This window comes from Cervus canadensis, chromosome 25, assembly GCF_019320065.1.
Source record: "Cervus canadensis isolate Bull #8, Minnesota chromosome 25, ASM1932006v1, whole genome shotgun sequence".
Taxonomy (NCBI): domain Eukaryota; kingdom Metazoa; phylum Chordata; class Mammalia; order Artiodactyla; family Cervidae; genus Cervus; species Cervus canadensis.
Window position 1 is genome coordinate 51,699,453 of NC_057410.1, and position 27,929 is coordinate 51,727,381.

General features: G+C 38.0%; 1 protein-coding gene across 1 annotated transcript in view; it reads right to left on the reverse strand.

Annotated features, from left to right (window-relative positions):
- TRHDE (thyrotropin releasing hormone degrading enzyme) overlaps positions 1-27,929 on the reverse strand; it is a 427,468-nt gene that overhangs the window by 29,681 nt on the left and 369,858 nt on the right. The window contains exons 13-15 of the mRNA XM_043447137.1: positions 15,049-15,196; positions 13,020-13,117; positions 12,456-12,563 (exon numbers count right to left, since the gene is read on the reverse strand). Of these exons, the coding sequence (XP_043303072.1) occupies positions 12,456-12,563; positions 13,020-13,117; positions 15,049-15,196 (354 nt within the window). The remainder of the gene's footprint in view (positions 1-12,455; positions 12,564-13,019; positions 13,118-15,048; positions 15,197-27,929) is intronic.

Sequence of the window (27,929 nt, forward strand, 5' to 3'; positions counted from 1 at the left end):
ACAAACCTAGACAGTATATTAAAAAGTAGAGACATCACTTTGCCAACAAAGGTCCATATAGTCAAAGCTATGGTTTTTCCAGTAATTCATGTACTAATGTGAGAGCTGGACCAGAAAGAAGGCTGAGCACCTAAGAACTGCTGTTTTCAAATTGTGGTGCTGCATATATGGAATCTAGAAAAATGGTTCTGAAGAATTTATTTACAGGGTAGCAATGGAGAAATGGACATAGAGAATAGACACGGGGACATGGGGAGAGGGGAGGAGTGGGTGAGCTGTATTGAACGAGTAACATGGAAACTTACATTACCGTATGTAAAGTAGACAGCCAACGGGAATTTGCTGTGTGTCTCAGGAAACTCAAACAGGGGCTCTGTGTCACCCTAGAGGGGTGGGGTGGGGAGGGAGATGGGAGGGGGCTTCAGAAGGGAGGGGATATATGTACACCTATGGCTGATTCATGTTGAGGTTTGACAGAAAACAAGATTCTGTAAAACAATTATCCTTAAATAAAAAATAAATTTAAAAAAATTGTGGTGCTGGACAAGACTCTTGAGAGTCCCTTGGACAGCAAGGAGATCAAACCATTCAGTCCTAAAGGAAATCAATCCTGAACATTCTTTGGAAGGATTGATGCTGAAGCTCCAATACTTTGGCTACCTGATACAAAGAGCCAACTCGTTGGAAAAGTCCCTGATGCTGGAAAAGATTGAGGGCAGGAGGAGAAGGATGTGACAGAGGAGGAGATGGTTGGAAGGCATCACGGACTTAATTGGACAAGAGTTTGAGCAAAACTCCACGAGACAGTGAAGGACAAGGAAGCCTGGTGTGCTGCAATCCATAGGGTCACAAAGAGTTGAACAGGATATAACAACTGAACAGCAAAGATAAAAGTAAACAAAAATATATGCTCTCAAGTTTTGCATTCAGCAAAGGGGAAACTAGCTGAAACTACTTTTTAAATCTACACTACAAACATTCTAGTAGCTAATTCATTATATTCTTCCTCTCACCTCAAAGGACTAGTCTGTTATATTAAAAAAAAAATGATTAAGGGAGGAAATCACATCCATGGTGCATGAAGTCCTCTATTAACAGTGTCTCAACTGTGCACAGTGTGAAATAAATAACTAGCCAAATAAATTACATTTAGGATGCTCACGTACAAGTAAAAATGCCAACAACTGAAAAGACAGGTCAATCAGTTTGAAGTTTCTTAATATAATACACTGGGGCTATAACTGCCTTTTGTAGCATACTTCCTAAATTCTTAGAAATTAAAAATGAAATAATTTCTGAAATTTTACCCCAAAAAAGCAGATTTTATGCCAGATATTGGTTAGGATATAAAGAAATATACGACTTGTAAAGCATTATTGGCTAACACTGAAAGAGAATGCTGTGAGTCAAATATTTGAAACATGAGACAATCATAAAAATATTTTAAAAAATTATTTTAGATATAAAATGCCTATTTTATAATGCAAGGTAGAGGCAATTAGTTGCATTTTTTTGATGGAAATGAGTTAAAGTAAAACTAAAAATTATATAAGGTCCCTTGGGGACATCTACAAGAAAAAGTATATAAGTTCTTAGATTATATACCATTTTTACATATCCATATTTACAGATATATATGTATGTTTGTACAGTCAGTCATGTCCGACTCTTCGCAACCCCATGGACTATAACCTGTCAGGCTCCTCTGCCCATGGAATTTTCCAGCAAGAATAATGGAGTAGGTTGCCACTTTCTACTCCGGGGGATCTTCATGACCCTGGGATCAAATCTGAGTCTCTTGTGTCTCCTGCATTAGCAGGAGGATTCTTTACCACTGTACCACCCGTTTAAATAAATGCAACTTTAAAATTTTATAGTGGAAAGGATTAATAGTAAATAAAAAATACATGACAATTGGCAGAGGAAATAAAACAACTTTTGGAATACACTGTAAATATTCATCTTCAGGGGCCACAACACATGTGTGAATTATACCCAGCTACTGCATGCTGTGATTTCTTAATTCTTGGCCTTGAACTCCCTTCTTATATTCTCTCCCTAGACAACTTCATCTACTTCTCGTTCATTCCATTTCTACCTACATCCCAGTGCAAGTGTCCTCAAATGCCCTGCTCCTAACTCTAGGCATAAGGGCAGACTTTTCAAGGAGCACCGAAGGATAATTCCCTGGGCTTCCCTGGTGGCTCAGATGGTAAAGAATCTGCCTGCTATGCAGGAGGCCTGGATTCAACCCCTGGGTTGTGAAGATCTCCTAGAGAAGGGAATGGCAACCCACTCCAGTATTCTTGCCTGGAGAATCACATGGACAGAGGAGCCTGGTGGGCTGCAGTCCGTGGAACTGCGAAGAGTCGGACACGACTGAGTGACTGACACACGCAGGGCGATCCATTTCTGCATTCTAAACTCTTAAATGGATACTCCTCTTCTCATGAAAACCCTTCTCCCACTTTCTCTCATATGAGAGGCATATTTCTCATTCACTCATCTTGTGTCTTCTGAGGGTGCATTTTATTACAGTACAAAATAAAGAGAAAATTCTACATATTGGGGTTAATATCTAGAAAATGAATTTTATATTTCTCAAAACCTGTTTCTGTAAAATTTGAAGGGACTAATCAAGCCATCAGGTGATAATTAAATTTTAGTGATAGATTATTATGTCATTTTTGGAACAAAATTTGGGAAGATTTTCAAGAATTGTGTTACATTCCTATAACAAAACAATTTCTATTCCCATTTATTTTCATGTATAAGGCTTTTTAGCACTTTAACATAAAAATATGAATAGAATTTATTGTGAAGTTTGTCTCATTCTAGCAGTGAGTAATATTTATCTGTGAACGTATAAACTAATTGGGGGGAAAAGGCCAATTTCAATTTTTACTTTTATATTTAACAATTTTTACTTTCATGCTTAGAAATTATTTACCAATATTTGCAAAGGATTTATGTTGATCAAGTATATCTAAGAAACAATTGTAAAGAAAACTTAATTTAGAAAAAATATGTAACAGGATTTTATTATGAAATGTAAATATTTAAGTGTGTGTATGCCTATGTGTCTTTTCTGTGTTTATTTTTTATTGCAGAGAAATATGGTAGAGTGATCCAAACGAGATTTTCAAGCAAAAACATAGTGTGTTAGAATACAATTTGAAGGGGGATAGAAGAATGATAGGAAATTTGTGCTTAGTAAATAAGTAATCATATTTTTAAATGGTTAATGATGAGTATAAAATAGCTATGGTGTCTCAGATCCACTGGAGACATTTAAAAGTCTGGAAAGAATTTTATTTTTTTAAAAAAATGCCTATTTTTACAATATGCTAGAATTTATAATCATTTAAATGTATGATGGAGAGTTTTGGATATAGACTTAAAATGCCATTTTAGGCAGTTCATATGCATAAAAGTTTGAGCCCAAGGGATTATTTTCATCAGTTGTCATCATTGCCTTCCTTTCTCTTATTTTTTCTATCCAAACATTCATTAACTCCTGTCACTTTCCTTCCTCGGTCAAGTTCAAATATGCCCTGTCTCTTCATCTCCAGCCCCAGTGATCAGGGTTGGAAGTTCTCCCTGCTCTCCCTGCTCTGGTCCAATTTCCACAGGACTGTCTCTCAGGGCGTCACACACCTAAGTTTCATCTTTAGCTTTGTGTGATTATTTGGAGCGATCTCTGCCTCCTTCCTACACTCCCCTCCTTGCCCCGCATTCATCCTTAGTGCGGATAAGGGCGAGGAGCACATATTCTCAATGCCGGTCAGGTAATAGGGGCTGGCACTACTTGAATGAAGGGATGCTGCCTTCCAAGTGTCTAGCACAGTGCCGCATACATGCTTGTTGAATACACAAATCAGTGAGCATATGCTCCCTTTAACTATGCAATCAAAAGAGAACCCAGAGCAGACATGTTGTGAGGAAACTGTATGATTTATGTCCAAGACAGTGAGTGTGAAATTTTGGACTGCTGGAGGTGAAGGGAGCACTAGAGATTTAGATACGATGCCCTCACTTAGAAAGAGAGTTGAAAGTTTGGAGACAGTAACAGACTTGTCTGAACCCACAGCTGTTTACTGACAAATTCGAGCAAACCCGATTCCTCAGCCCCACTCACGGGAGGTTTGGGGAACCCTGCCCATCCCACTGCTCCATACAGACTGCGCTGTGTCCACTAGTCTGCAATAGGACTTCGCTGGTAAGCGGCCACTGGGACGGCAGGACTGGCTGGTAGCAACACGCAGAGCAGGCCAATGAGTAGTGAAAAGAATATCAAAAAGAGTGTAAGGAGCAGAGGGAACAGGACCACAGTAACTTGGAAACATGGCCAGTAACAGGATCTATGGTTTTCAGGGAAGAAAACATGAGGTTTCTGAATCAAACACATAAAAACCGTAATGGAAAAGAGCCCTTTGTCCTGCCACTTGTATGTTCTCACACAAGTTCAACCATTACTGATGGGCTGAGAGCAGACAAAAGGAAAGGAGCTTCACTGGAGCTCTTTATACTAGGAGATTAAACAAGAGCTATGACTGAGGGACACTGGCTGCATGGGCTGGGAGACGAACCCAGGCCTCCCGCATGACGGGTGAGAATTCTACCACCGAACCACCTATGAGAACTAACACCCCAAAAAGATGTCCTTTTCATTATAGGGGACTGGAATGCAAAAGTAGGAAGTCAAGAAACACCTGGAGTAACAGGCAAATTTGGCCTTGGAGTACGGAATGAAACAGGGCAAGGCTAATAGAGTTTTGCCAAGAGAACGCACTGGTCATAGCAAACACCCTCTTCCAACAACACAAGAGAAGACTCTACACATGCACATCACCAGATGGTCAACACCAAAATCAGATCGATTATATTCATTGCAGTCAAAGATGGAGAAGCTCTATACAGTCAGCAAAAACAAGACCGGGAGCTTACTGTGGCTCAGATCATGAACTCCTTATTGCCAAATTCAGACTTAAACTGAAGAAAGTAGGGAAAACCACTAGACCATTCAGGTATGACTTAATCAAATCCCTTATGATTGTACAGTGGAAGTGAGAAATAGACTTAAGGGGCTAGATCTGATAGACAGAGAGCCTGATGAACTATGGATGGAGGTTCGGGACATTGTACAGGAGACAGAGATCAAGACCATCCCCAAGGAAAAGCACAATGGCTGTCTGAGGAGGCCTTACAAACAGCTCTGAAAAGAAGGGAAGCGAAAAGCAAAGGAGAAAAGGAAAGATATTCCCGTTTGAATGCAGAGTTCCAAAGAGTAGCAAGGAGAGATAAGAAAGCCTTCCTCAGTGATCAATGCAAAGAAATACAGGAAAACAACAGAATGGGAAAGGCTAGAGATCTCTTCAAGAAAATGAGAGATACCAAGGGAACATTTCATGCAAAGATGGGCTCAGTAAAGGACAGAAATGGTATGGACCTAACACAAGCAGAAGATATTAAGAAGAGGTGGCAAGAATACACAGAAGAACTGTACAAAAAAGATCTTCATGACCCAGATAATCATGATGGTGTGATCACTCACCTAGAGCCAGACATCCTGGAATGGGACATCAAGTGGGCCTTAGAAAGCATCACTATGAACAAAGTTAGTGGAGGTGATGGAATTCCAGTTGAGCTATTTCAAATCCTGAAAGATGATGCTGTAAAAGTGCTGCCCTCAATATGCCAGCAAATTTAGAAAACTCAGCAGTGACCACGGGACTGGAAAAGATCAGTTTTCATTCCAATCCCAAAGAAAGTCAATGCCAAAGAATGCTCAAACTACCACACAATTGCACTCATCTCACATGCTCATAAAGTAATGCTCAAAATTCTCCAAGTCAGGCTTCAGCAATATGTGAACCATGAACTTCCAGATGTTCAAGCTGGTTTTAGAAAAGGCAAAGGAACCAGAGATCAAATTGCCAACATCTGCTGGATCATTGAAAAAGCAAGAGAGTTCCAGAAAAATATCTATTTCTGCTTTACTTACTATGCCAAAGCCTTTGACTGTGTGGATCACAATAAACTGTGGGAAAATTCTGAAGAGATGGGAATACCAGGCCACCTGACCTGCCTCTTGAGAAACCTGTATGTAGGTCAGGAAGCAACAGTTAGAACCAGACATGGAACAACAGACTGGTTCCAAATAGGAAAGGGAGTAAGTCAAGGCTGTATATTGTCACCCTGCCTATTTAACTTATATGCGAGTACATCATGAGAAATGCTGGGCTGGAGGAAGCACAAGCTAGAATCAAGATTGCCGGGAGAAATATCAATAACCTCAGATATGCAGATGACACCACCCTTATGGCGGAAAGTGAAGAAGAACTAAAGAGCCTCTTGATGAAAGTGAAAGAGGAGAGTGAAAAAGTTGGCTTAAAGCTCAACATTCAGAAAACTAAGATCATGGCATCTGGTCCCAGCACTTCATGGGAAGTAGATGGGGAAACAGTGTCAGACGTTATTTTGGGGGGGCTCCAAAATCACTGCAGATGGTGATTACAGCCATGAAATTAAAAGAGGTTTACTCCTTGGAAGGAAAGTTATGACCAACCTAGACAGCATATTAAAAAGCAGAGACATTACTTTGCCAACAAAGGTCCATCTAGTCAAGGCTATGGTTTTTCCAGTGGTCATGTATGGATGTGCGAGTGGGACTGTAAAGAAAGCTGAGTGCCAAAAAATTGATGCTTTTGAACTGTGGTGTTGCAGAAGACTCTTGAGAGTCCCTTGGACTGCAAGGAGATCCAACCAGTCCATCCTAAAGGAAATCAGTCCTGAGTGCTCATTGGAAGGACTGATGCTGAAGTTGAAACTCCAATACTTTGGCCACCTGATGCGAAGAGTTGACTCATTGGAAAAGACCCAGATGCTGGGAGAGACTGGGGGCAGGAGGAGAAGGGGACGACAGAGGATGTGATGGTTGCATGGCATGACCGACTCCGGGAGTTGGTGATGGACAGGGAAGCCTGGCGTGCTGCAGTCCATGGGGTCACAGAGTCAGACACGACTGAGCAACTGAACTCAACTGATGCACTTTGCTGTACATCTGAAGCTAACACAACATTGTAAATCAACTATACTCCAAAAAATTTTTAAAAAGAAATAAATGTATCTTTTAATATTAATTGAGAAAAACATTAACATAAAATTAAGAGGCTGTGTTATCATGGACACATTTAATTTCAGGTTACATGTTTATTCAAAGAAAATCACACATTGATATATTGAGATCCCTGTGTAGTTAACTGCATGATCTCAAAAGTGTTTTAATACAGAGGTTTTCAGATAATAATTCATTTACAGTAAAAATTATATCCCTTCTATTTTACTCAGTGAAGTTCATGGCAATCATTTCTTATTTATTTCCACCAAGCAGTGAAAGAAACCAATTTCTGTCCTTTTTATTATGCTTTTATCCATACAAAAAAGCTATCATCTTTTGCGTGTCTTTTTTCGAGTGAAATTCTCAGTTCTCGTGACCTCCTCTCGTAGCTGGTGTTCTCACAATCTTTTTTATCATTTGTATTGTTCTCTCCCGAATGCTTGGTGATTTGTCTCTTTTCTGAAATGTGGCATTCTGCTGAACTTAGTCCCCAAACCACAGCCTAACAAGACCTGAACACAGCTCAATCTGTCTGCATGCATGACATCACCATCACAATTCAGCACACTCTAGCAGCATTTGAATATTTTAAGAGATCAGAATGTTGACTCATTCAGTGTATCATCCACTGTAATTCTTGAATTCTTCCCACTGCTGCTACCACCTCTAGCTTTTCATTGCACTTTTTGGATCCATTAGCCAGCCTTGCACCAACTTTCCATTGTATTTTCCTGTGCCACTGATGTGACCTATCTCCCCAGTGTATCAGGACCAGGCTGTATAGTAATGAGCAGCCCAGATCTTTGCAACTGCTGCTTCTTCCAGGACTCCTTGTCATTTGGATTTATTAGCACAAATATATATAGCATCTCACTGACCAAAATATTTTAGTATGTTACAATGTTACCTTGTGGATCAGACAGTAAAGAATCTGCCTGCAATGCAGGAGACCTGGGTTCAATCCCTGGGTCGGAAAGATCCCCTGGAGAAGGGAATGACAACCCACTCCAGTATTCTTACCTGGGAAATCCCATGGACAGAGGAGCCTGGCGGGCTATAGTCCATGGGGTCTCAAAGAGTCAGACATGACTGAGGGACTGACACTTTCACTTTAACATTACCTTTGGAGAGTCTTTTAAGATGATTTTTAAGGTTCCAGTTAAACAAAAACAAGCAAGCAAAACAGACTGGTCTGTTACTTGAGGCACATTTAAAAAGAAACCTAACCCTCCCCTTAACTGACTCAATTTAAGAAAGTTAAACTTGGCCCCAAGTACAGGAGTGCATTCTTGTCTTATTGTTGAGCTGGCACTTCAAAACTACAGATAAAACCTCTGACCTCACACACAGCCAGCTCCCTGAGCATCACGTACACTTCCTGCAGGAGGTCACCTGTGTCACGCTGGGGCATGGCATTTGGCTGCTTGGTTGAGTATTTCTTAGTAAACACAGAGTTAGTTTCATTTAGCAGGTTTACTTGCCCAGTCACAAAAAGAAGCAAAACAGGACCATGTAAAAATGATGAAGGACATAACAAAAGAAACTTAAAGAATTAGGCCCCAATTTAACTATTGTACCACAAATAAGTGGAATAGTTATAAGAACTGAAATGAGCTGACACTTTCATTTATAAGGGGTTTATGGAAGTGACAGAGGGTTCAAACTCACAAGTCAAAAATTTCTGTACTCTTTAAAACTAAACATCAATCCACATGCCTTCCTTCTGCTTGGAACCCCTACCACCCTCAGCAGTGGCCACAGGACTGGAAAAGCTCAATTTTCATTCCAACCCCAAAGAAAGGCAATACCAAAGAGTGCTCAAACTACCGCACAATTGCACTCATCTCACACACTAGTAAAGTAATGCTCAAAATTCTCCAAGCCAGGCTTAAGCAATATGTGAACCATGAACTTCCAGATGTTCAAGCTGGTTTTAGAAAAGGCAGAGGAACCAGAGATCAAATTGCCAACATCCGCTGGATCATCAAAAAAGCAAGAGAGTTCCAGGAAAACACCTATTTCTGCTTTACTGACTATGCCAAAGCCTTTGACTGTGTGGATCACAATAAACTGTGGAAAATTCTGAAAGAGATGGGAATACCAGACGACCTGACCTGCCTCTTGAGAAACCTGTATGCAGATCAGGAAGCAACAGTTAGAACCAGACATGGAACAACAGACTGGTTCCAAAGAGGAAAAGGAGTACGTCAAGGCTGTATATTGTCACCCTGCCTTTTTAACTTATACGCAGAGTATATCATGAGAAATGCTGGGCTGGAGGAAGCACAAGCTGGAATCAAGATTGCTGGGAGAAATATCAATAACCTCAGATATGCAGATGATACCACCCTTATGGCAGAAAGTGAAGAAGAACTAAAGAGCCTCTTGATGAAAGTGAAAGAGGAGAGTGAAAAAGTTGGCTTAAAGCTCAACATTCAGAAAACTAAGATCATGGCATCTGGTCCCATCACTTCATGGGAAATAGATGGGGAGACAGTGGAAGCAGTGTCAGACTTTATTTTTCTGGGCTCCAAAATCACTGCAGATGCTGGTTGCAGCCATGAAATTAAAAGATGCTTACCTCTTGGAAGGAAAGTTATGACCAATGTAGACAGCATATTAAAAAGCAGAGATATTACTTTGTCAACAAACATTCGTCTAGTCAAGGCTATGGTTTTTCCAGTGGTGATGTATGGATGTGAGCATTGGACTGTGAAGAAAGCTGAGTGCCGAAGAATTGATGCTTTTGAAGTGTGGTGTTGGAGAAGACTCTTGAGAGTCCCTTGGACTGCAAGATCCAACCAGTCCATCCTGAAGGAGATCAGTCCTGGGTGTCATTGGAAGGACTGATGTTGAAGGTGAAACTCCAATACTTTGGCCACCTGATGTGAAGAGCTGACTCATTTGAAAAGATCCTGATGCTGAGCAAGATTGAAGGAGGAGGAGAAGGGGATGACAGAGGATGAGATGGCTGGATGGCAACACCGACTCAATGGACATGGGTTTGGGTGGACTCAGGGAGTTGGTGATGGACAGGGAGGCCTGGTGTGCTGCGGTTCATGGGATCGCAAGGAGTCGGACACGACTGAGCGACTGAACTGACTGAACCACCCTCCTGACACTCCCATACACACCCATCCCTGCTCACATGGCCCGGTCATCTAACAAAGTCCTACTCACTCTTCATAAGGCAGAACACAGGGTCTCCCAGGCAGCAGTCTCTCCCTTCTGCAGGTTCACACACTGTCTTATGCTTGGTTCTTGCTTCAAAATACCACTATTGTTTATAGAGCTGTATCTCCTATTAATTTTGAGCTTTGCCTCTTCTCTTTGGTTTTTGGTTACCAGCTACTACTGAGAATTGCTCAAGAAAATTTCATTAAAAAAATGAATTATTTTAAAGATAGAATTTTCCCGATAGCTATATTTTTAAATGTAGAAAGTGATATCAGGCTTGACTACTCCTTAGAGAAATTATGGTAATATGTTGTAAGTTCATTTCTAATAAAATAGTAGGAATGTAGGTAAGTATGAGTAAATTCATGAAAGGGTTCAAAAACAGCTATCTGTTCTGAGAAAAAGCACCTGTCTGTAGCCAAATAAGGGGCTTTCCAGGTGGCGCTAGTGGTAAAGAACCTGCCTGCCAATGCAGGAGAAGTAACAGATGTTCCTTTGATTCCTCAGTCGGGAAAATCCTCTGGAGGAGGAAATGGCAACTTACTCCAGTATTCTTGCCTGGGAAGACTTGGACAGAGGAGCCTGGTTGGCTGTAATTCAGGACACAACTGAAGTAATTTAGCACGTTTAAGTCAAATTGCCAGATAAAACAGTCAAAGAACCAAACAAAAAAACAAAGGGGTGGAAAGTTGAGATCACAATTGTCAAAGAGTATATTTCACTTTTTTTCCTTGAATGTATATATGATTAAATATCTTGGTCACATTTTGGATGTATTGATTTTGTATAAATGTTTAAGTTTTGATAGCCCAATTACATGTTATCACATGTAAAAAAACAGGAAAAGTTTTTTTAATAACATTTTAAGACCAATATAAAAGTTTTTAGAGGACTTAGCAAAAAGGATAAGTTTTAAAAATGAAGATGTTTTAGTTCTAGAGAAGAGTGATGAAGAATTTAATCACTGTCTTCTAGTATATGATGGTTCCATTGAGAGATGATAGTAATAAAATATTTTCCTTCTCAGCTCAGTGTACGGCCAACATGGATTAACTTAAAAAGAAAAGAAGAAAACTCTAGAGAAGGTGAGAGATTATGACTAATTACTAAGTAATGCAGTGAAAGATTTCCCTCACAAACTTTTAAAGCAGGAGACCTACATTTTTATCTGGAATCAGACAAAAGTTTAAACCTAAACAACTCTCAGCAAGACAAATACCATTTTGTTCCATAAACAAATTATACTTTCTGTGGTTCTCAATGTTCTTCTACAACAAGTCTCCTCTGTTGCCCACGGGGCTGTCTCAGCCACTGACACCAGGGACAAGCCCCCTGAAGCATGTAAAATAGAATCATCTGAACTAATTATTCCCTAAATCCTCACCCTTCTGATCAGACTCTCCTTAACAAGGTGGCCAAAGACTGGAGAAGTGTAATTAAAAATTTCCCAGAGCATAAAAAGAAATGGAACATAATGATCTTTGGAAATTCAAAGACACCTAAAATATTTTTAAAAACTATAGTAAGAAAATCACTGATCTTTGATTTTGTTTACACTTCATAATTTTTCATTAACATTAAGTGACATTTAGTATAATAGTTAAGTCAAAAATAATTCTATTAAATATTTTTAACCTCACATAATATATGAAAATACTGTACTGTGAAATTCCAAGATAAGACACAAGTTCAAGGTTTCTATCAAAGGTCACTGAAAGACTAAAGGTTTTTCATAACATTCTTGTCTTTAGGTTTTACAATTAACATTTGCTATGCTGCTTCATTTATATCAAATGCTCACAGTTGTTTTATAAATAAATACCACAACCTTTCTAAGGAACTTCAGAGTTTGACCTAAATTTAATTATCTTGTTTTCATGGGAGAGCAAAACTATGAAGATTCAAAATAAGGTGACACCCTATATATGAAGAATAAGGGCCTCGCTTAAGAAAGGTAGATTAAAACTAGATAAAGTATTCCAAAGAGATGTACATTGTGGCTTCCGTGCCGCTGCTTGGTATTCTGTGAACCCAAAACAAAGTTCTGCAGTGTTTTCATCTTGTCTTGCTTTTCTCCAGCTGATAAATGTAACGCATCCACTAAGAATCTGAAAGTAGTACATACCATATCAGAAAAATAGGATTTGGTTCAACTTGCCTGTTCCTGTTGCTGGAAATCCAGTCTGAAATAAGTGTTGATGCTTGTTGATGACAGTGTTTGTTGCCAAAGCTACATGCCAGCATTATAACTTCTCTACGTAGTTCTCTAGGTATCATCAAAAGGGAAAGAAAAGTCAACAGTGTCAGTATCTGGAGAGAAAGGGTAACTCATTACACTACATTACAGTACACAAGTAAATAATTAACACAAAAAAATTTTCAGACACTGGAATTCCATTTTGCTGAGTAAGAAATAATTAAGCAGGGTGGGAGTTGTGCATAAAAAAGTCTTCTCTGGAAACAGTTCTCTAGTGAGGGGTCTAGGTTCAAATCTCAACTTTACCAGCAGAGGCAGATTTTAAATTAAAACACGGCAAAGAAAAGCCTTTGTTCTCAGTACCAGGTGGTGGAAACCGTGCTATTCACCAGCAGTCCTTCCAGGAAAGGGAAATAAAAGATGCAGAAAGCAGGACCGTCTCACTCTGCCACAGTCACAGAGGTTCTAGTGGCGTGTCATTGTACAGTTCTGGGGGGGGAAGCAAATAAGGAAATAAAACCGTACTCATGTTGGTAGGACGCTTGGACAAGGGATCCATTAAAATTGTTTTTTGGCCAACCAAGCTTGATGTATGTTGTTGCAACTTGCTTTAAAATATATTCCTAAATGAAGAGTAGGAGAAATAGAAATAATGTTACTTTCACGTCACTCCACTCTGACAACTGAAATTATATGGTCACTTAAAATATTTTCCAAATGAACCTACTTTGAATATCCATAAAATAATGGATATGGTAAAGCTTTATTATAATTTCATTCAACATAGTATTTTAAACATAGAAAATAAATATAAAATACAGTTGCAATGGTGGAAGTCTACTGTTTACTGCCTATTGAACAATTAAGCAATTTTCGCTATTAAATATTGGAGATGACAATTTTTGTAGCAAAAAGGAAAGTAAGGAATATTGATAATGAATTCATGTATACATAGGTACATATGTATGTAGATGTAGTTTATGAAAATGAGTACCTAATCTTTATCATTTTATGTAAATAGACCATATTTAATACAAAACTATTAGATAAGCCCAGCTAATAGCCTAGCCTTGTTGAACCTGACACACACAGAACAGATTCACTCTTTAGTAAACTGATGTACTATTAATATTTCAAAATCAAAACTCATTCATCTAATGACATACTTAAATATTAGTAGTAATGTAAGATATGTTCTTCTCACTTTAATGTGGTCCTTGAATTTTGTCAAGGAAGGAAAGCACTGAAATTACAGTAAAACAATTCTTAACTTTTACTGGAAATGAAGTGCCTGGAATGATATATTATTCTAAAGTACAAATATACACAAGAATGTATTTTGTTTTACATAAGTTTAATAGTACAGTGTCTCTGTGTTAAGGAGAAAAGAGAAGGGTAAGAAGCCTTTCTCCAGCAGATAAAAATGATACCATAACTGTACTGACACTTGTATGCACGTCTGCTGCAAAGGCAGACAAAAACAAAACTAATGACAACGAACAGTCAAGCCAAGATTATTCTCATTAAAAACATTACTAAAGCCAAGGTGCTTTCATGCAGGCTTAGGACAATATTAAAAAAGCAACTCTTAAAAAGTAAAATTAAAAAAGCAACTCTCATGGGCATCATAAGCTGTTTATCATCATCACTGTTTAGATGACTCTAATAAACAGCTTTCCTGTCGGAGCAATCTAGCCTCGAGTCATTTCAAATGCATAGGTTAATTAGAAGAGCCAGTATGTTATAAATTAGGAAAATTTTATAAGACACAGAGCAGAGTCTTCAAATAAGTAAAAGGAAAATAAATAATGCTCAATGGTGATAGAAGTTACAGATATACATTCTCGCATGCAAAACTTCACTGGTGATAAGAAATTTTGGAATCAAACGCTCATTAGCAGTACTCAACCCTAATGCTATTCAAAATGATTCTTCCATTAGCTTAGGTGGCGTCGACTGTGTGGGTTTGGTTTTCCAGCCCTTAGGCTTAGGAACTCTGGTCAGGTAACATCTTGGAATGTTTGTCATGTCTTCAGGTCTATTTGGATTATCTGTTGTTTGCTCTCCTATATCTCCTTGGACCCAATTATGAATGGGCTTTTGCCTCAATGTTGATCTTAACCTTGCTAATTAAGGAAGTGAATTGAATTTACTATGCCCTTTTGGATAAAAATAATGACTAAGAATCTTTACTGAAACTGTCTATATTCTGTGAAGATTTTTGCATCCCTCTCCCAGGTTAAGTAAGTCCTTTGTGAGCACAGAACCCTTTAACTCTAGGGAAGTAAGTTTGAACTTTAAGGATTTGTTATGTATATTTGTTCTTAAATTCTGAGGCATTTAAGCTTAACTGACACTTTTAGGCCAGAACAAAAAAGTAGCGTGTATTACACCTCTTTCTTCAGAATTTGTCATTAGTGTCATACAGAAAATCAGAACAAAAATGATAACACAAATTAGAAGGAACTAAAATAACATGGGATCAAGTTGAACATAGTAGATAATGAGAAAACAGTTTATCTTCTGAAAAGAAGAAGAAAATATATCTTTTTACATTGAAGACATTGTATTTCTCCATGCGGTCCAGTAATTTATCTAGAGGATAAAGAGCTCTGCTGGCAGCATGCCAAGGAAGAAAATCCTTTTCCTCAGACAGGTATCTGATAATCTCCAGGGGAATATTCTGAGGCAAATATCCAGCTCTGCACAAAAAAATTTAATGTTAATTATATGCAGAAAAGATACATGATGAGGCAAAAATGAAGATTTTATGTATGCAAATAAAAGGCAGAAAGCAAGATTCATCACAGTATAAAGAAGCCATACTCAGAACTATAAGAATAAAATTACTCATTCTCTAAATATAGTCCTACTTAGGATGCCAATGCCCCTTAATATATACAGAGTTAGACAGCTAAAAATTTGCATAAACACAAAAATATCAGCATGCATGTTTTTAAAAAGGAAAGAATTGTGGAACTTGAATAAAATCAACTCTAGGTATTTTCCTTCATGGAAACCATTCAGAGATCATAAGTCGCTGAAAATAATTGATTGCTGAAGTGAAATTCTTGATTCTCATTTAACTGGGTTCTCAGTAAATGCATTTGTTTTACTTTTCATGTACTTCTGTATAATGATATTTAATCCAGGTTGTCCTCAAAAGGATAATCAAATTAAAATAGCAACTTCCAGTTTTGACTGTATTTGTTACATTACCACACAAACATTTTTTCAAAACTTCCTATTAAAAACAATTCTACCAATATGGCACCTATGAAGAAGAGCAGAGTTAGATATAAAGTTTAAATTACAAAAATGTTAAAAAATAGACTCTTCCTCTTTATTATTTTCAATAGGTGCTATGTCACCATGGGGACCAATGTCAGATTCTTTGGAAAATATGAAACAGTAGCTTTTAAAAACTGTATGAACACATGAAGCCCACTTTTAAAAGGGTATATTCAAAAAGGGATCCAAAAGAAGTGAATATCCCTACACTACAGTGGACTGCATAGAAAATCCTCACAAATCAAAGCAATATGAAAAACAGTATGGAGTACATTAAAAGATGGTCTTAGCCTTAATGTCCCCGATGCATACATAGGGTGACACTATGCATTTTGCTGATTTTTTACATTAATAATAAACTGAATATAGACTTCTAACACAGGGGACAGGTAAATATGAAAGCAAACAAAGCCTGGTTATCTTTACTTACATTTCACACCATTATTTTTTGTGGCATCACAAAATTAGATGGACCTTTTTATTTGTGTTTGGTAGAAGGTGGACAGGGAGGGAGAAAAGTCTTTTCATGTTCATTTCCAACAAGTTTGCCACATTATTTAGTCTTTACTCATGTGATAAGCAAAAACTACTCTATGCACAAATATTAACTTGCATCTGTGTTTATAATGTTCATAATGAAAACCAACTCTGAAGATTCTGCTTCAGTTTTCTTTGGATTTAATAAATGAACATACATCATCACTCTAATGATTTTGATTTACTCTTGGTATAAGATCAACCATAGGTAACTCCTGACATGAATAAGAATGGTGAAAATAACCCCGAATTTCCACATTCCCATAAAATGCCCTGAAGTTCGTATGCTTTAGACTCCATCTAGATTTGTGCCACTTCTCTTGTACAGTTTCTATTTTATACATCCTTACAAAAATAACATGAAATTAGACTAAGGCAATAGTAATTAAATAAGAAATAAAACTTCATATTTTTGCTAATGTAGCATAATAAAACAGTTAAATTTTGCCTATAGGGGTTGTAAAAGTAATGATGTGGTTTTCCTCCTTAAAAATAACACAGCTTCCAATATTTCAGATTTCATAATTTGTTTTTCCTGAACTTTTAATCCTAGATATTAACTAGCATGGTGATCATAAATTTGCCTTCTCTAAAATTATAAAATCTGCATGCCATGGATTAGATAATTTTAGAGTTGAAGAAGATTTATCTAGAACCCATTATTCTTTTATTGAGGAAATAAGAAAAAATAATGTATTTTTTAAAAGAGAACCTTTAGTAAGTAGCTAATTTATTAGGGTCCTTCAGATGAGTTTGGAAAATCAAGAAAGGTGTTTGGGTCTATTTTCTCACAGGTTTAAATACACTACCTCTTGTCAGTTACAATTTATTGTGTATTATTTCTTCTTTATAAATGGATGGACATCTTTCAATGACTTACGTTTTGTGAGCAGTATGACTACAAATAAAAAATTTGACAAATAATGTCATGAGAAGAGACTTGGTCCGGAAAAAAGAGCCTGAAGCTGAGGAAGAGCCTGTGGGCCTGAGTGCACGCTTCAGTCAGCGCCGCCCACCCAAGTCACATAGTCCTTGCCTGTGAGATAAGAGGGTTGAACTAGGTGATATCTTTTTCAGGGTTTGAAGCTAACCCTTTTATTCTAACCCACTTCCCTATATTTTAGCCTGCTTAAAAAAATCATTACCACAACAGGGGCATAATGTGTCTACTTAAAATTTTGGGGAAAATGCCTTTTCATTTTTATATTCCCCATTATTCAGCTGTCTGATATGTCCAAGTCTTCTAAGAGTCAGAGCTTGAATCTAAGTTTTATAGGACATTTGACATAGTGTAAGAAAATTAAAGCAAAGCAAGTCTAAGAGAAATTTAAGTAATGACCAAGGCAAGTGAAGTATTCATTAAATCAAGAAATGGAGCAAGTTATGTTTTGAGTCCTTAAGGCAAAAATTGCTAACTGTGCACCAAAATCCATGCCCTCTTCCACTTCCTGGGATAAAGGATAATTCTCATTTCCTTAGTGGCTAGCTGTGGTCATGTGACTACACTGTAGCCTGTAGAATATTAGAGCTCCTCACCGTCAGGGTCAGCCCTTAGACATCTTCATTAGTCCTCCATGTCCTTTTTCCCTAAAATGAAGCTTTCAGAGCGGCCTTGAATGGAACTCTTATACTGAACATGTGAGACGCCTACCTGGGCGTCTGAATGACTGCATGCCCAAGCACCAGTTCTCAGACCCGATTCTGTTTTGTGTGCAAGAAGTACACCTTTATTGCTTTTTTTTTAATCCAAACGTATCTTTGGGTCTGTTTTTTAAAGCAATTAACCTTCTCTAATGCAGTCTTTAAATAGAATAAGAAAAGACTACTCTCAAATTGCCCTCATTTTGTGTTGTTACAAACATATGTAAGTAATTATCTATTATATAATTCGATAAACTTGCATTTAGCCTGCTAGATCAAAATATGTAGCTATACTCAACTGGGTAAGAGGATAATCAACCTCATTACAAAATTAAGACTTGTAAGAGATAATGCTGGTGAATAAGTTACCTAGTTTAGATATGTGCTTGTGTAATTGGCTGGTAATGATATGTGTGATTAGTACTACTGATATAGGAGAAGTGTGTGGAGTCCTAGTGAGTGGAACACTACATTAGCTCAAAGTAATCAGCCCAGTGGGGAGCACACTTAGGGTCCTGACGCTGAAATGCAGTTTCCTTAAATTTGCATCATCACAGGGAAATGTTACTAGAAAATGTGATGGGGGGAACAAATTTTTAAAGAATAGTGCATGTATAACTAACTATATGGGTTTTTCCTCTTTTAGGAATAAGCTGTAGATGATATTTATCTTCTCTACTCTTGAGGTGAGGCTTGGCATAAGAAATTAGTTTAGTTAGGAATCAAAACAGTGGGATAAACATGGGAAAAGATGCTCAACATCACTAATAATTAGAGAAATGCAAATCAAAACTAAAATGAGGTACCACCTCATACCAGTCAGAATGGCCATCATCAAAAAAATCTACAAACAAATAAAAACCAGAGAGGGTGTGGAGATGAGAGAGCCCTCTTGCATTGTTGGCGGGAATGTAAACTGATCTAGCCACTATGGAGAACAGTATGGACATTTCTTTAAAAACTAGGAATAACTCTACCATATACTCCAATAATCCCACTACTGGCCATATACGCTGAAGAAACCATAATTGAAAAAGATACATATACCCCAATGCTCACTGCAGCACTTTTTGCAGTAGCTCAGACATGGAAGCAACCTAGATGTCCATCAGCAGATGAATGGATAAGGAAGTTGTGGCACATATACACAATGGAATATTACTCAGATATAAAAAGGAACACATTTGAGTCAATTCTAATGAGGTGGATGAAACTGGAACCTATTATACAGAGTGAAGTAAGTCAGAAAGAGAAACACAAGCACTGTATATTGATGCATATATATATGTGGAATTTAGAAAGATGGTACTGATGAGCTTATTCGCAGGGCAACAGTGGAGAAGCAGATATAGAGAACAAGCTGTGGACACAGTAGTGGAAGGAGAGTGGGCCAAATTGAGAGAGTAGCATTGAAACATATACATTACCATGTGTAAAACACACAGCTAGTGGGAAGTTACCGTATAACACAGGAAGCTTAACCTGGTGCTCTGTGACAACCTAGAGGAGTGGGGCAGAGGGGCAGGTGGGAAGGAGGTTCGGGATGGGGCAGGGGCATGTGTAACATATGGCTGATCCATGTTGATGTATGGCTGAAACCACCACAACATTGTAAAGCAATCATCCTCCAATTAAAGTAAATAGTTTTTTATAAAACACCATGGGGAAGACAGGCAAATAAGGGAAGTTTAAGCGATGGATAAAAGATTGCCTACATACACCTATACAGTTCTTCCTCCCATCCCTGTGTCTCTCCCAACACACACATACCTTCTGCTCTTCCTCTCTAATTGCTGGAGCTTGCAATGGGATATATCTTTAGACATGCAAGAGGATATTTTATAGAGAAAGGACATTAAAATCAGACTATATTAACTGATGTTAAAATGCACTGACCTTAGCTGGCTTTGTTTTCACTTAAGATCTAAAACTACTTTTGAATTCCTGTGAATGTTAACTCTTAAATCTTCTGTGATAGGTGGCTTGTACACATAACCTATTTTACCGTGAGTTTTCTTTAAAAGTCATTGGTTTCTGGGTGCTTGAAACTTAACAAAAAGTAAAAAGCACAACCTTTAGACTTTTCAGAGCATCATACTCCAGTCTTCATTAATTGAATATTCATTTAAAAACAATAAATAGCCTACTACATATCTTACCATACATGCAGAAGACACTATAACTGTCCCTTAGGGCATAGATTTTTTTTGAAGCAATTACTGAAATGCTTAATTAAGAAGCTTACTGTTCTATCTACTATTCTTTGCTATTCATTATTGAAAGATTTTTATGTGCTCTTTGTGGAAAGATCCTCTGGTGAAGCCTGAAAACCCCACTTGTCCACAGAGCACCATAGAATAAAGAGGGAACTACACAGAGGAGGTATCTGTGTCAACCACGGGTCCTTGTGGTCATTTCCTAGAGAAAACAAAGATATGGTTCAGGCATTGGCAAACTGTTGTCCGCAGAGACAAGAAGGAATTACAGTTGGTCCTTCACACCTACAGGTTCTGCATCAGTGGATTCAACCAACTGTGGATCAAAATATTTGAGAAAAAAATTCCAAAGTTCCAAAAAGCAACACTTGAATTCACTGCATGCTGGCAAATATAAACAAAGCAGTTACACCATATTAGATATTATAAGTAATCTGGAGATTATTTAAAGTATCCTGGAGGATGCGCATAGGTTATATACAAGTACATGTCTGTCATCTTGGGCTTTCCAGTTGGCACAGTGGTAAAGAACCTGCCTGCCAATGAAGGAGACACAGGTTTGATCCCTGGGTCAGGAAGAGCCCCTGGAGGAGGAAATGGCAACACACTCCAACATTCTTGCCTGGGAAATCCCATACACAGAGGAGCCTGGCAGGCTATAGTCCATGGAGTTGCAAAGAATCAGACACGACTGAGTGACTGAGGATACACATATGCACTATGCCATTTTATATAAGGGATCTGAGGAGTTTGGTGTCTGTGGGGGTTCTGAAGGCAATACCAGAGTATACCAAGAGATGGCTTACTTGCTTGTAGCCCCACAAAATTAGGAACATGAAAAGTTGCACAAAAAGAGAGTTTTCATGGCCCCTTCTCCTCCTGCTCCTTTTCTTCCAGAAAGCCCACTTACAAAACTGACTCAGGCACTTAGTTTATGATTTCACATACACTTTGATAACACCCCTATAAATAATAAGTATCATGATATTAATCTGAATTTTATCCTAATACTTCCTTTCTCACTCACTGAACTTAGATCTCTAAAGAAATGAAACCTGCTTTTTATCCATCTTTTTACACTCATAGCCTACTGCAGAATCTAGTTCAAAATAGACATTCAATAAACATACTCAAACTAAATTAAATCATGACAATAATGTCAGTTCTCAAAAACAAGAACACTTTGCAAGTATTTTAAAACAAACATTGCTACCATTTCTTAATTAAGTATTTTCCAAGATTAAATGATACCAGAGAAAATTCTGTCTGAGTGATCTTTGTAGTATTTTTGCTTATCTTGTTTACTAATGGTACACATAATAGAAGACATGAAGGCCATTGCTATCTAGCCAATAGCTTTGAATAAACCAGTCTATAATAAAGTAAAATAGCCTTATAGCCAGTGAGAAAGCAGAGGTATTATACAACACCTCTGTTCTTTCCTTTCTGATTAGCAAATGACTCCTACTCTCCTAGAAGTGTTACTACATAGCAGGTACTTAAATAAATTGAGAGAGGGCTTAGGAGTCTTTCTTCTGTTCAGTAAATTGACAAGGGTCAAATTACATGATCTCCAAGGTCCCTTCTTCAGTAAATACTTAATAATTAAAAATAAAACATCCAAAAATAATTTTTGCAACTTGTATAGTTCCACCACCACCACCACCACAAGCACAACCATCCTTTCTTTGCCACACACTTGTTTTTTCATTTCCAAGCATAATTTCTCAAGAAATCAGTCATTATGTAAATATAGTGGGTCCTCTAGGCACTCAATAATGTTCAGAAGCAAAGTCAATGTTTGGTCATTAGTTGGAAAAGCCAACAGATGTTAGCTCTTTTCCCAAAAGTGAAAAAGTCCTTAGCTTTATGGTCAAAGTCAACTAATTTAGTTCATTTTACATTTTAGAAAACTATCAACTTAGCTAAGATATCCTATATTGAGGGGGCTTCCCAGGTGGCTCTGTGGTGAGGAATCTGCCTGCCAATACAAGAAACACGGATTCAATCCCTGGGTTGGGAAGGTGCCCTGGAGGAGGAAATGGCAACCCACTCCAGTATCCTTGCCTGGAGAATTCCAAGGACAGAGGAGCCTGGTAGGCTATGGTCCATGGGGCTGCAAAAGAGTCAGACACGACTGAGCGACTAAGCACACACACACATCCTATATTGAGGAATTTCTGTATTCCCTCGGTGGCTCAGATGGCAAAGAATCTGCCTCCAGTGTGAGAGACCTGGGTTCGATCCCTGGGTTGGGAAGGTAGCCTGGAGAAGGTAACGGCTACTCACTTCAGTATTCTGGCCTTGAGAATTCCATGGACTGTATATTCACGAGATTGCAAATAGTCGGACACGACTGAGCAATTTTCACTTCACCTATAGGTTATGGAATGACAGTTAAGTTTGTTTCCGTTTATTGTCCTTAAAAGCTTCAAGATCAGTACTGTTATGCCCATTTTTTAGATTGTCATTATTCAGTCACTGAGCGACTGAACAACAACATATATGTATATACAAAATATATATAGTCTAGTATACATACACATATATATGCATATATACATATTCTAGTACACATACATATACATATTGTCAAGTAGTTAAGTCACATGTGAATCTTTTGCGAACTCAAGATCTGTAGCCTGCCAGGCTCTTGTGTCCATGGGATTTCCAGGCAAGAATACTGGAGTGGGTTGCCATTTCATTCTCCAGGGTATCTTTCTGACCCAGGGATTGAAGCCTCATCTCCTGCATTAGCAGGCAGATTCTTTACCGCTCAGCCACCAGGGAAGCGCTATATGTGTGTATATATATACACTGCACTTAGCAGCATGTGGGATTTACATTCCCTGACTAAGGATTCAACCCTGTGCCCCCTACAGTGAAAGTGTGAAGTCTTAACCACTAGACCACCAGGGAAGTCCTTTTTTATTTTCTTTAAAGATAGCTAAAACTTGTAGAAGAGAAGCACCTTGCCAAGCTCCCTTGACTAATGAGTAACAAGAGTTGGAATTCAAAGTCAGGCTGACAAGAAGCTCCCATGGTTCCCCTGCATGAGGTCCCCTCCCCAAACACCACTTTGAGATGCAGTTAAAGGCTTGCTTTCTCCCTTCCTTTAACATCTGTTTGCGTGTCATAATCACAGCACTTATATTCCAGATGCTGCGCTGTGCTCAGGCATGTCCGACTCTGAGACCCGGTGGGCTGCAGCCCTCCAGGCTCCTCTGTCTACAGGATTTCCCAGGCAAGAATTCTGGAGTGGGTTGCCATGCCCTCCTCTCACATCCCAGACCAAAGCACAGGTAACCTAATAAAATCTCAGTGCTATGAAGGGGAAGTAAGCAATATTAGGGAAAGGAGATTTATGGGGAAATAATTTAAATAGGGTGTTTAGGGAAAGGTCTCCCTGAGGACACCTGCATGAAGTGAGAGAATGGGTTGCATAAATATGGGAGGAGGAGAATTCTGACCAAGGAAACAGCAAGTTCAAAGGTCCTGAGACAGGAACAAATTTGGGATCTTGAAGATAACACAAAGGACTTTGTGGATGAAACAGAATAAGACAGTTCTAATGAAAAGGGCTTCAGATCATTTTTCTATTGGTGATGAGAAGCCACCACAGGTTTTTGAGCTAGGAAATAGCATGATCTGATTTATGCTCTAGGAGGGTGACTCTGACTAGAATAGAGAGCAAACTCAAATATGCCACGTGGTCTTCTAAGAGAGAAGGGGGTGAAATATGATTGTCCAGTTCATCTCTCTTTCTCTTACTATACGGACTATATTCATGACAGGTACATAATCTAGTGGGTGAAACTGATGACCTGAAAACAGACATAATGTTTTATTTTGTTTTTAAGATAGGCTATGCATGAGATTTGTTTTAGAAACAGTTTCTTATACAGGTATCAGAAAAAAAAATTTCAGAAGCTTATTCATGCATTTTTTATTGCTACTCAATTTGCTAAAAACAGCATCAGATGATATGGGAAGGTCACTGAGAAATCACTAAAACAAGAAAACATTTTAAAAACACATATACTGTATATACAAGAAGTTATATATTCCACTGAGTTAATTAGAAGATTGATTCCAGAATTTAAATTCAGAAAATAGCCTGAAAGAGCACCAGAAAAAATTACCCATATAGCTTATAATTTCCATGGAAAATATCAATACAATTCTTAAAGTTGGTATGGAATCCTTCTTTCTAGGCAGTGAAATTTTCCAGTGCTCCACAGAGCCACATGGGACTGCAAAGAATAAAAAATTACAGCATGATTTTGCAGAGTTTAAGTTTACTGACATCAGGATATCAAATCATTAACCTAAAGGTCCATAAATCAGTGGAACTTCTAACTTCCTACATGGCTGCATTTTTAGAAAAATGTGTGAATAATAGGAAACTAAGAAAGATAAAAATACCACTCAAACCAAGGTACTTAAAAATAACTGGGTATATCCCCTCTTGTCTAAGATTTATGTCAACATTTTGCTTTTTATATAGATTTTATTACACTCTATGTAAGTTTATATATTTAACTTAAGGTTATTTTCCATGCTCTTGGGAATTCCTCATAATTATTTGCAGATTACTTCAAGAATATTCTATTGGGAAGATAAGTGAAGCTCACCATTGTTGTGCATTTTGGATATACACATGTTTCACATCTCAAGTAACAGAACCATGCACATCTTTGGGAACAACGCTTTTACATGGCCTGGATGACTTTCCTTGGGTGGAACACCCAAATTAGAATTCTCATGCTACAAGTTATAAAATGTTATGGTTCTTGGTTAATCTGAGTTCAGGTTTTCTGGCTTCATCCGTCAGCAACTGACCTGAGACAAAGGAAAGAGAGTGACTGTGATGGCCAGTACCGAGTCAGCACTCCCAGCGTGCTGGACCCTGTGCCAAGTGCCACACACACATGACGTCAGCCTAACGACGGTCTTCTGGGGTGAGCACCGCTGATAGCCTCAGCCTACAGATCAAAGCAGAGGCTCAAAGAGGTTACCAATCTCCCCAGGGTCACATTGCTAACAAGGGTAGTGCTGTTGTTTGAACCCAATCTTCCGCTCCAAGCCTGTGATATTCTTAACCACTATTCTGAAAGGCCTAGAATGTAACTTTTTATTCCTTTTTCCACCTTCTAGCTAAAAAAGTGAGTTATCAGAATATGGGAAAAATCAAGTGGGAATCATCGCTGGGGTCCTTGAGAACACCACCACATGAAAACAGATGTGGAGAGAGAGACTGGTTTGGTACATGACTGTGACTTTGAAATGGGGGCTTAGTGGACTCACTGTAGATATATCTTTTAGGCTTTGGTCATTTGGGCCTCTTCTGCCAAAATCACATTCTTCATCACTGCCCCTCATTCCCTGGGTCCCTTCATTATCATGTCTAATCTCTACAAGTCAAGGAACACCCACAGTTCAGACTTTGGCCTGAAGAGATTAACTCTAGTTAGCAGCAACATATCTAACATGAAGATCATGCATTGCAATAACACTTTGTTTTCAGAAATATTATTGGTAGAGGTAAAAACAACAGAGTACTAGAGTATGGTCTAAAAAAGAAAGAGAGATAATCACATAAAATTATGAGCTTTAATTTAAACAAGAGGAAATGTTTCAAATAACAGAAGATATTTTCCTTATCAAGGTCTTATGGGAAAAGGACAAGTTAAGGCTGTGGAAAGTGATTTGGGGTTCTAAATTCAGACTGAGAAGAAAGAAGGACTAGAATACAAGCATATGAAGCGTGGGAGAAACTGCTTCCTGGATAGGAACTGCTTGGGAAGGGCACTGCTTGGGAAGTCCACCTCATTTCAAAATCTCAACAAGAAAACGCAAAATCAAGGCAACCCCACCCCCAGGGTACGCACAGAGGTACTGCTACACGTATGAGGCCCCTATAACTCCTTATGTAACTTTCTAAATATACTGCTGAGGTCTAACTTTTAGACTGATACAAAATTAAGCAAGAAGATATAATCCAAAAAGTGGATGTATTGGGTGGGGGGACACTTTTGAGAGTGTGATCTAGCCATGCAAAAGAGTGATGACTCAGTAAGGAGGCTTTTTAGAAGAGGAACCAAAAAGTGAAATCTCTGAAATCTAAAGGGACTGTAAAAAGAGTGAAGCAATAGCATCCCATTTAACCCATGCTCTGTAGCCAACTTGAAGAAGCTCCTGGCCAAAGTTAGACATTTTGAGTATCAATAAGAATAAAAAACTGCAATGGATTTAAACTCATCAAATATACTTAAATCCAGAGGTCAAAATGGTACTTAACTAAAGCAAAACAAAACAAAATAATTGGTCACTAAGGAGAGAACTCACTCATTGTGCCATAGAACTGGCTCATTATTTTTGATGCTGAAAAATGCAGGGAAACAATCAGGCATTTCCCCTGTCTTTTCTTAAGAACTGTATCACTGGGTCACAAATAGTAAAGGAGAGTGAAGAGCAAGTTTCTCTTTGAAAAGCTATTTCTTTTATAACCAGAAAAGAAAAGAATGAATCGCCATTTGCAAGCTCTAGTGACTTATTAAAAGAGAGACTACTCTTTATTTTATGTGTTCATATAGAGTCAACTCTGAAGCTAACTTGCTAAAAGGCCTTAAATTAAGCCTCTAGATTTGATTACCAATTTATAAGTGATAGAGAACACAGAGGATCAAATACAAATGCAGAGTAGAGATGCAATCACCAAAATCCACACTGTGGGAAATCATACAGGACAAACAATCTCATGCTTTATCAAATATTTTTTAAGGTGAAAAAGAAAATCAATAGTTTAAAAGAGGTTAAAAAATATCAACCAACCACAGCACAGTAAAATTATTTGGATCTTAATTCAAACAAACTGTAAAAAAAAAAAAAAAATACGGCATTTATGACAAACTGGAAATTTGAACACTTCCTGAATATCTGAACCTTTTTTTTTTGGTGTTACTGAGCAGCCTGAAGAATCTAAATTCCCCTAGCAGGGACTGAAACCAGCTCATGGCAGTGAAAGCCCTGGATCCAAACACCTAGGAACTCCCTCTGAATATTTGATATTATAGAGGAAATACTAATTTTAGGTCATTATGTTTAATAATGTCATTTTTTAAGATATACAAAGTGAAAATTATTTTGAGAAAATGACTTGATGCCGAGACTTCAAAATAGTATGAAAGTTTGGTTGGGAACATAGATGAAGTAAGACTGATGAGTTAATAATTGTTAATACAGAGCAATGTATATAAGGGCTTTGATATATAGCTCTAGTGGTTTTTATATACATTTGAAATTCTTTGTCATAAATAGTTAAAAAAATAATTGAAGTAAGAACTAAGTTTTATTTATCTGTGTAGCCCCAGTATACATTATAAAACCTTCACATTGCAAACTGCTTAAAAATATTTGCTGAATAGTGAACTTCAAGGAAGGCGACATATTCATTCTCAGTTTCGTTCTTAACAAATCGGAGCAACAGCATTTTTTACCTCCCAGGGTCATTGTGAGGGTTAAAAGAGGAGGAATAGAAAAGTAGTTTGTTCACCATAAAGTGTCACACACAAACATGGAAAGCCTTCAGGCTGAAGAACTAGAACCAAATTCAACAATCACTTGTTCTGCATTTGTATTCTGACCTTGATTTGTTTCTTACAACGAGCCACTAAACTCATGGATAGATCCCAGCACATTCATTTTCCCCTTAGGGACAAAGTACCAAATGGTAGTGTAATTGCCAAGG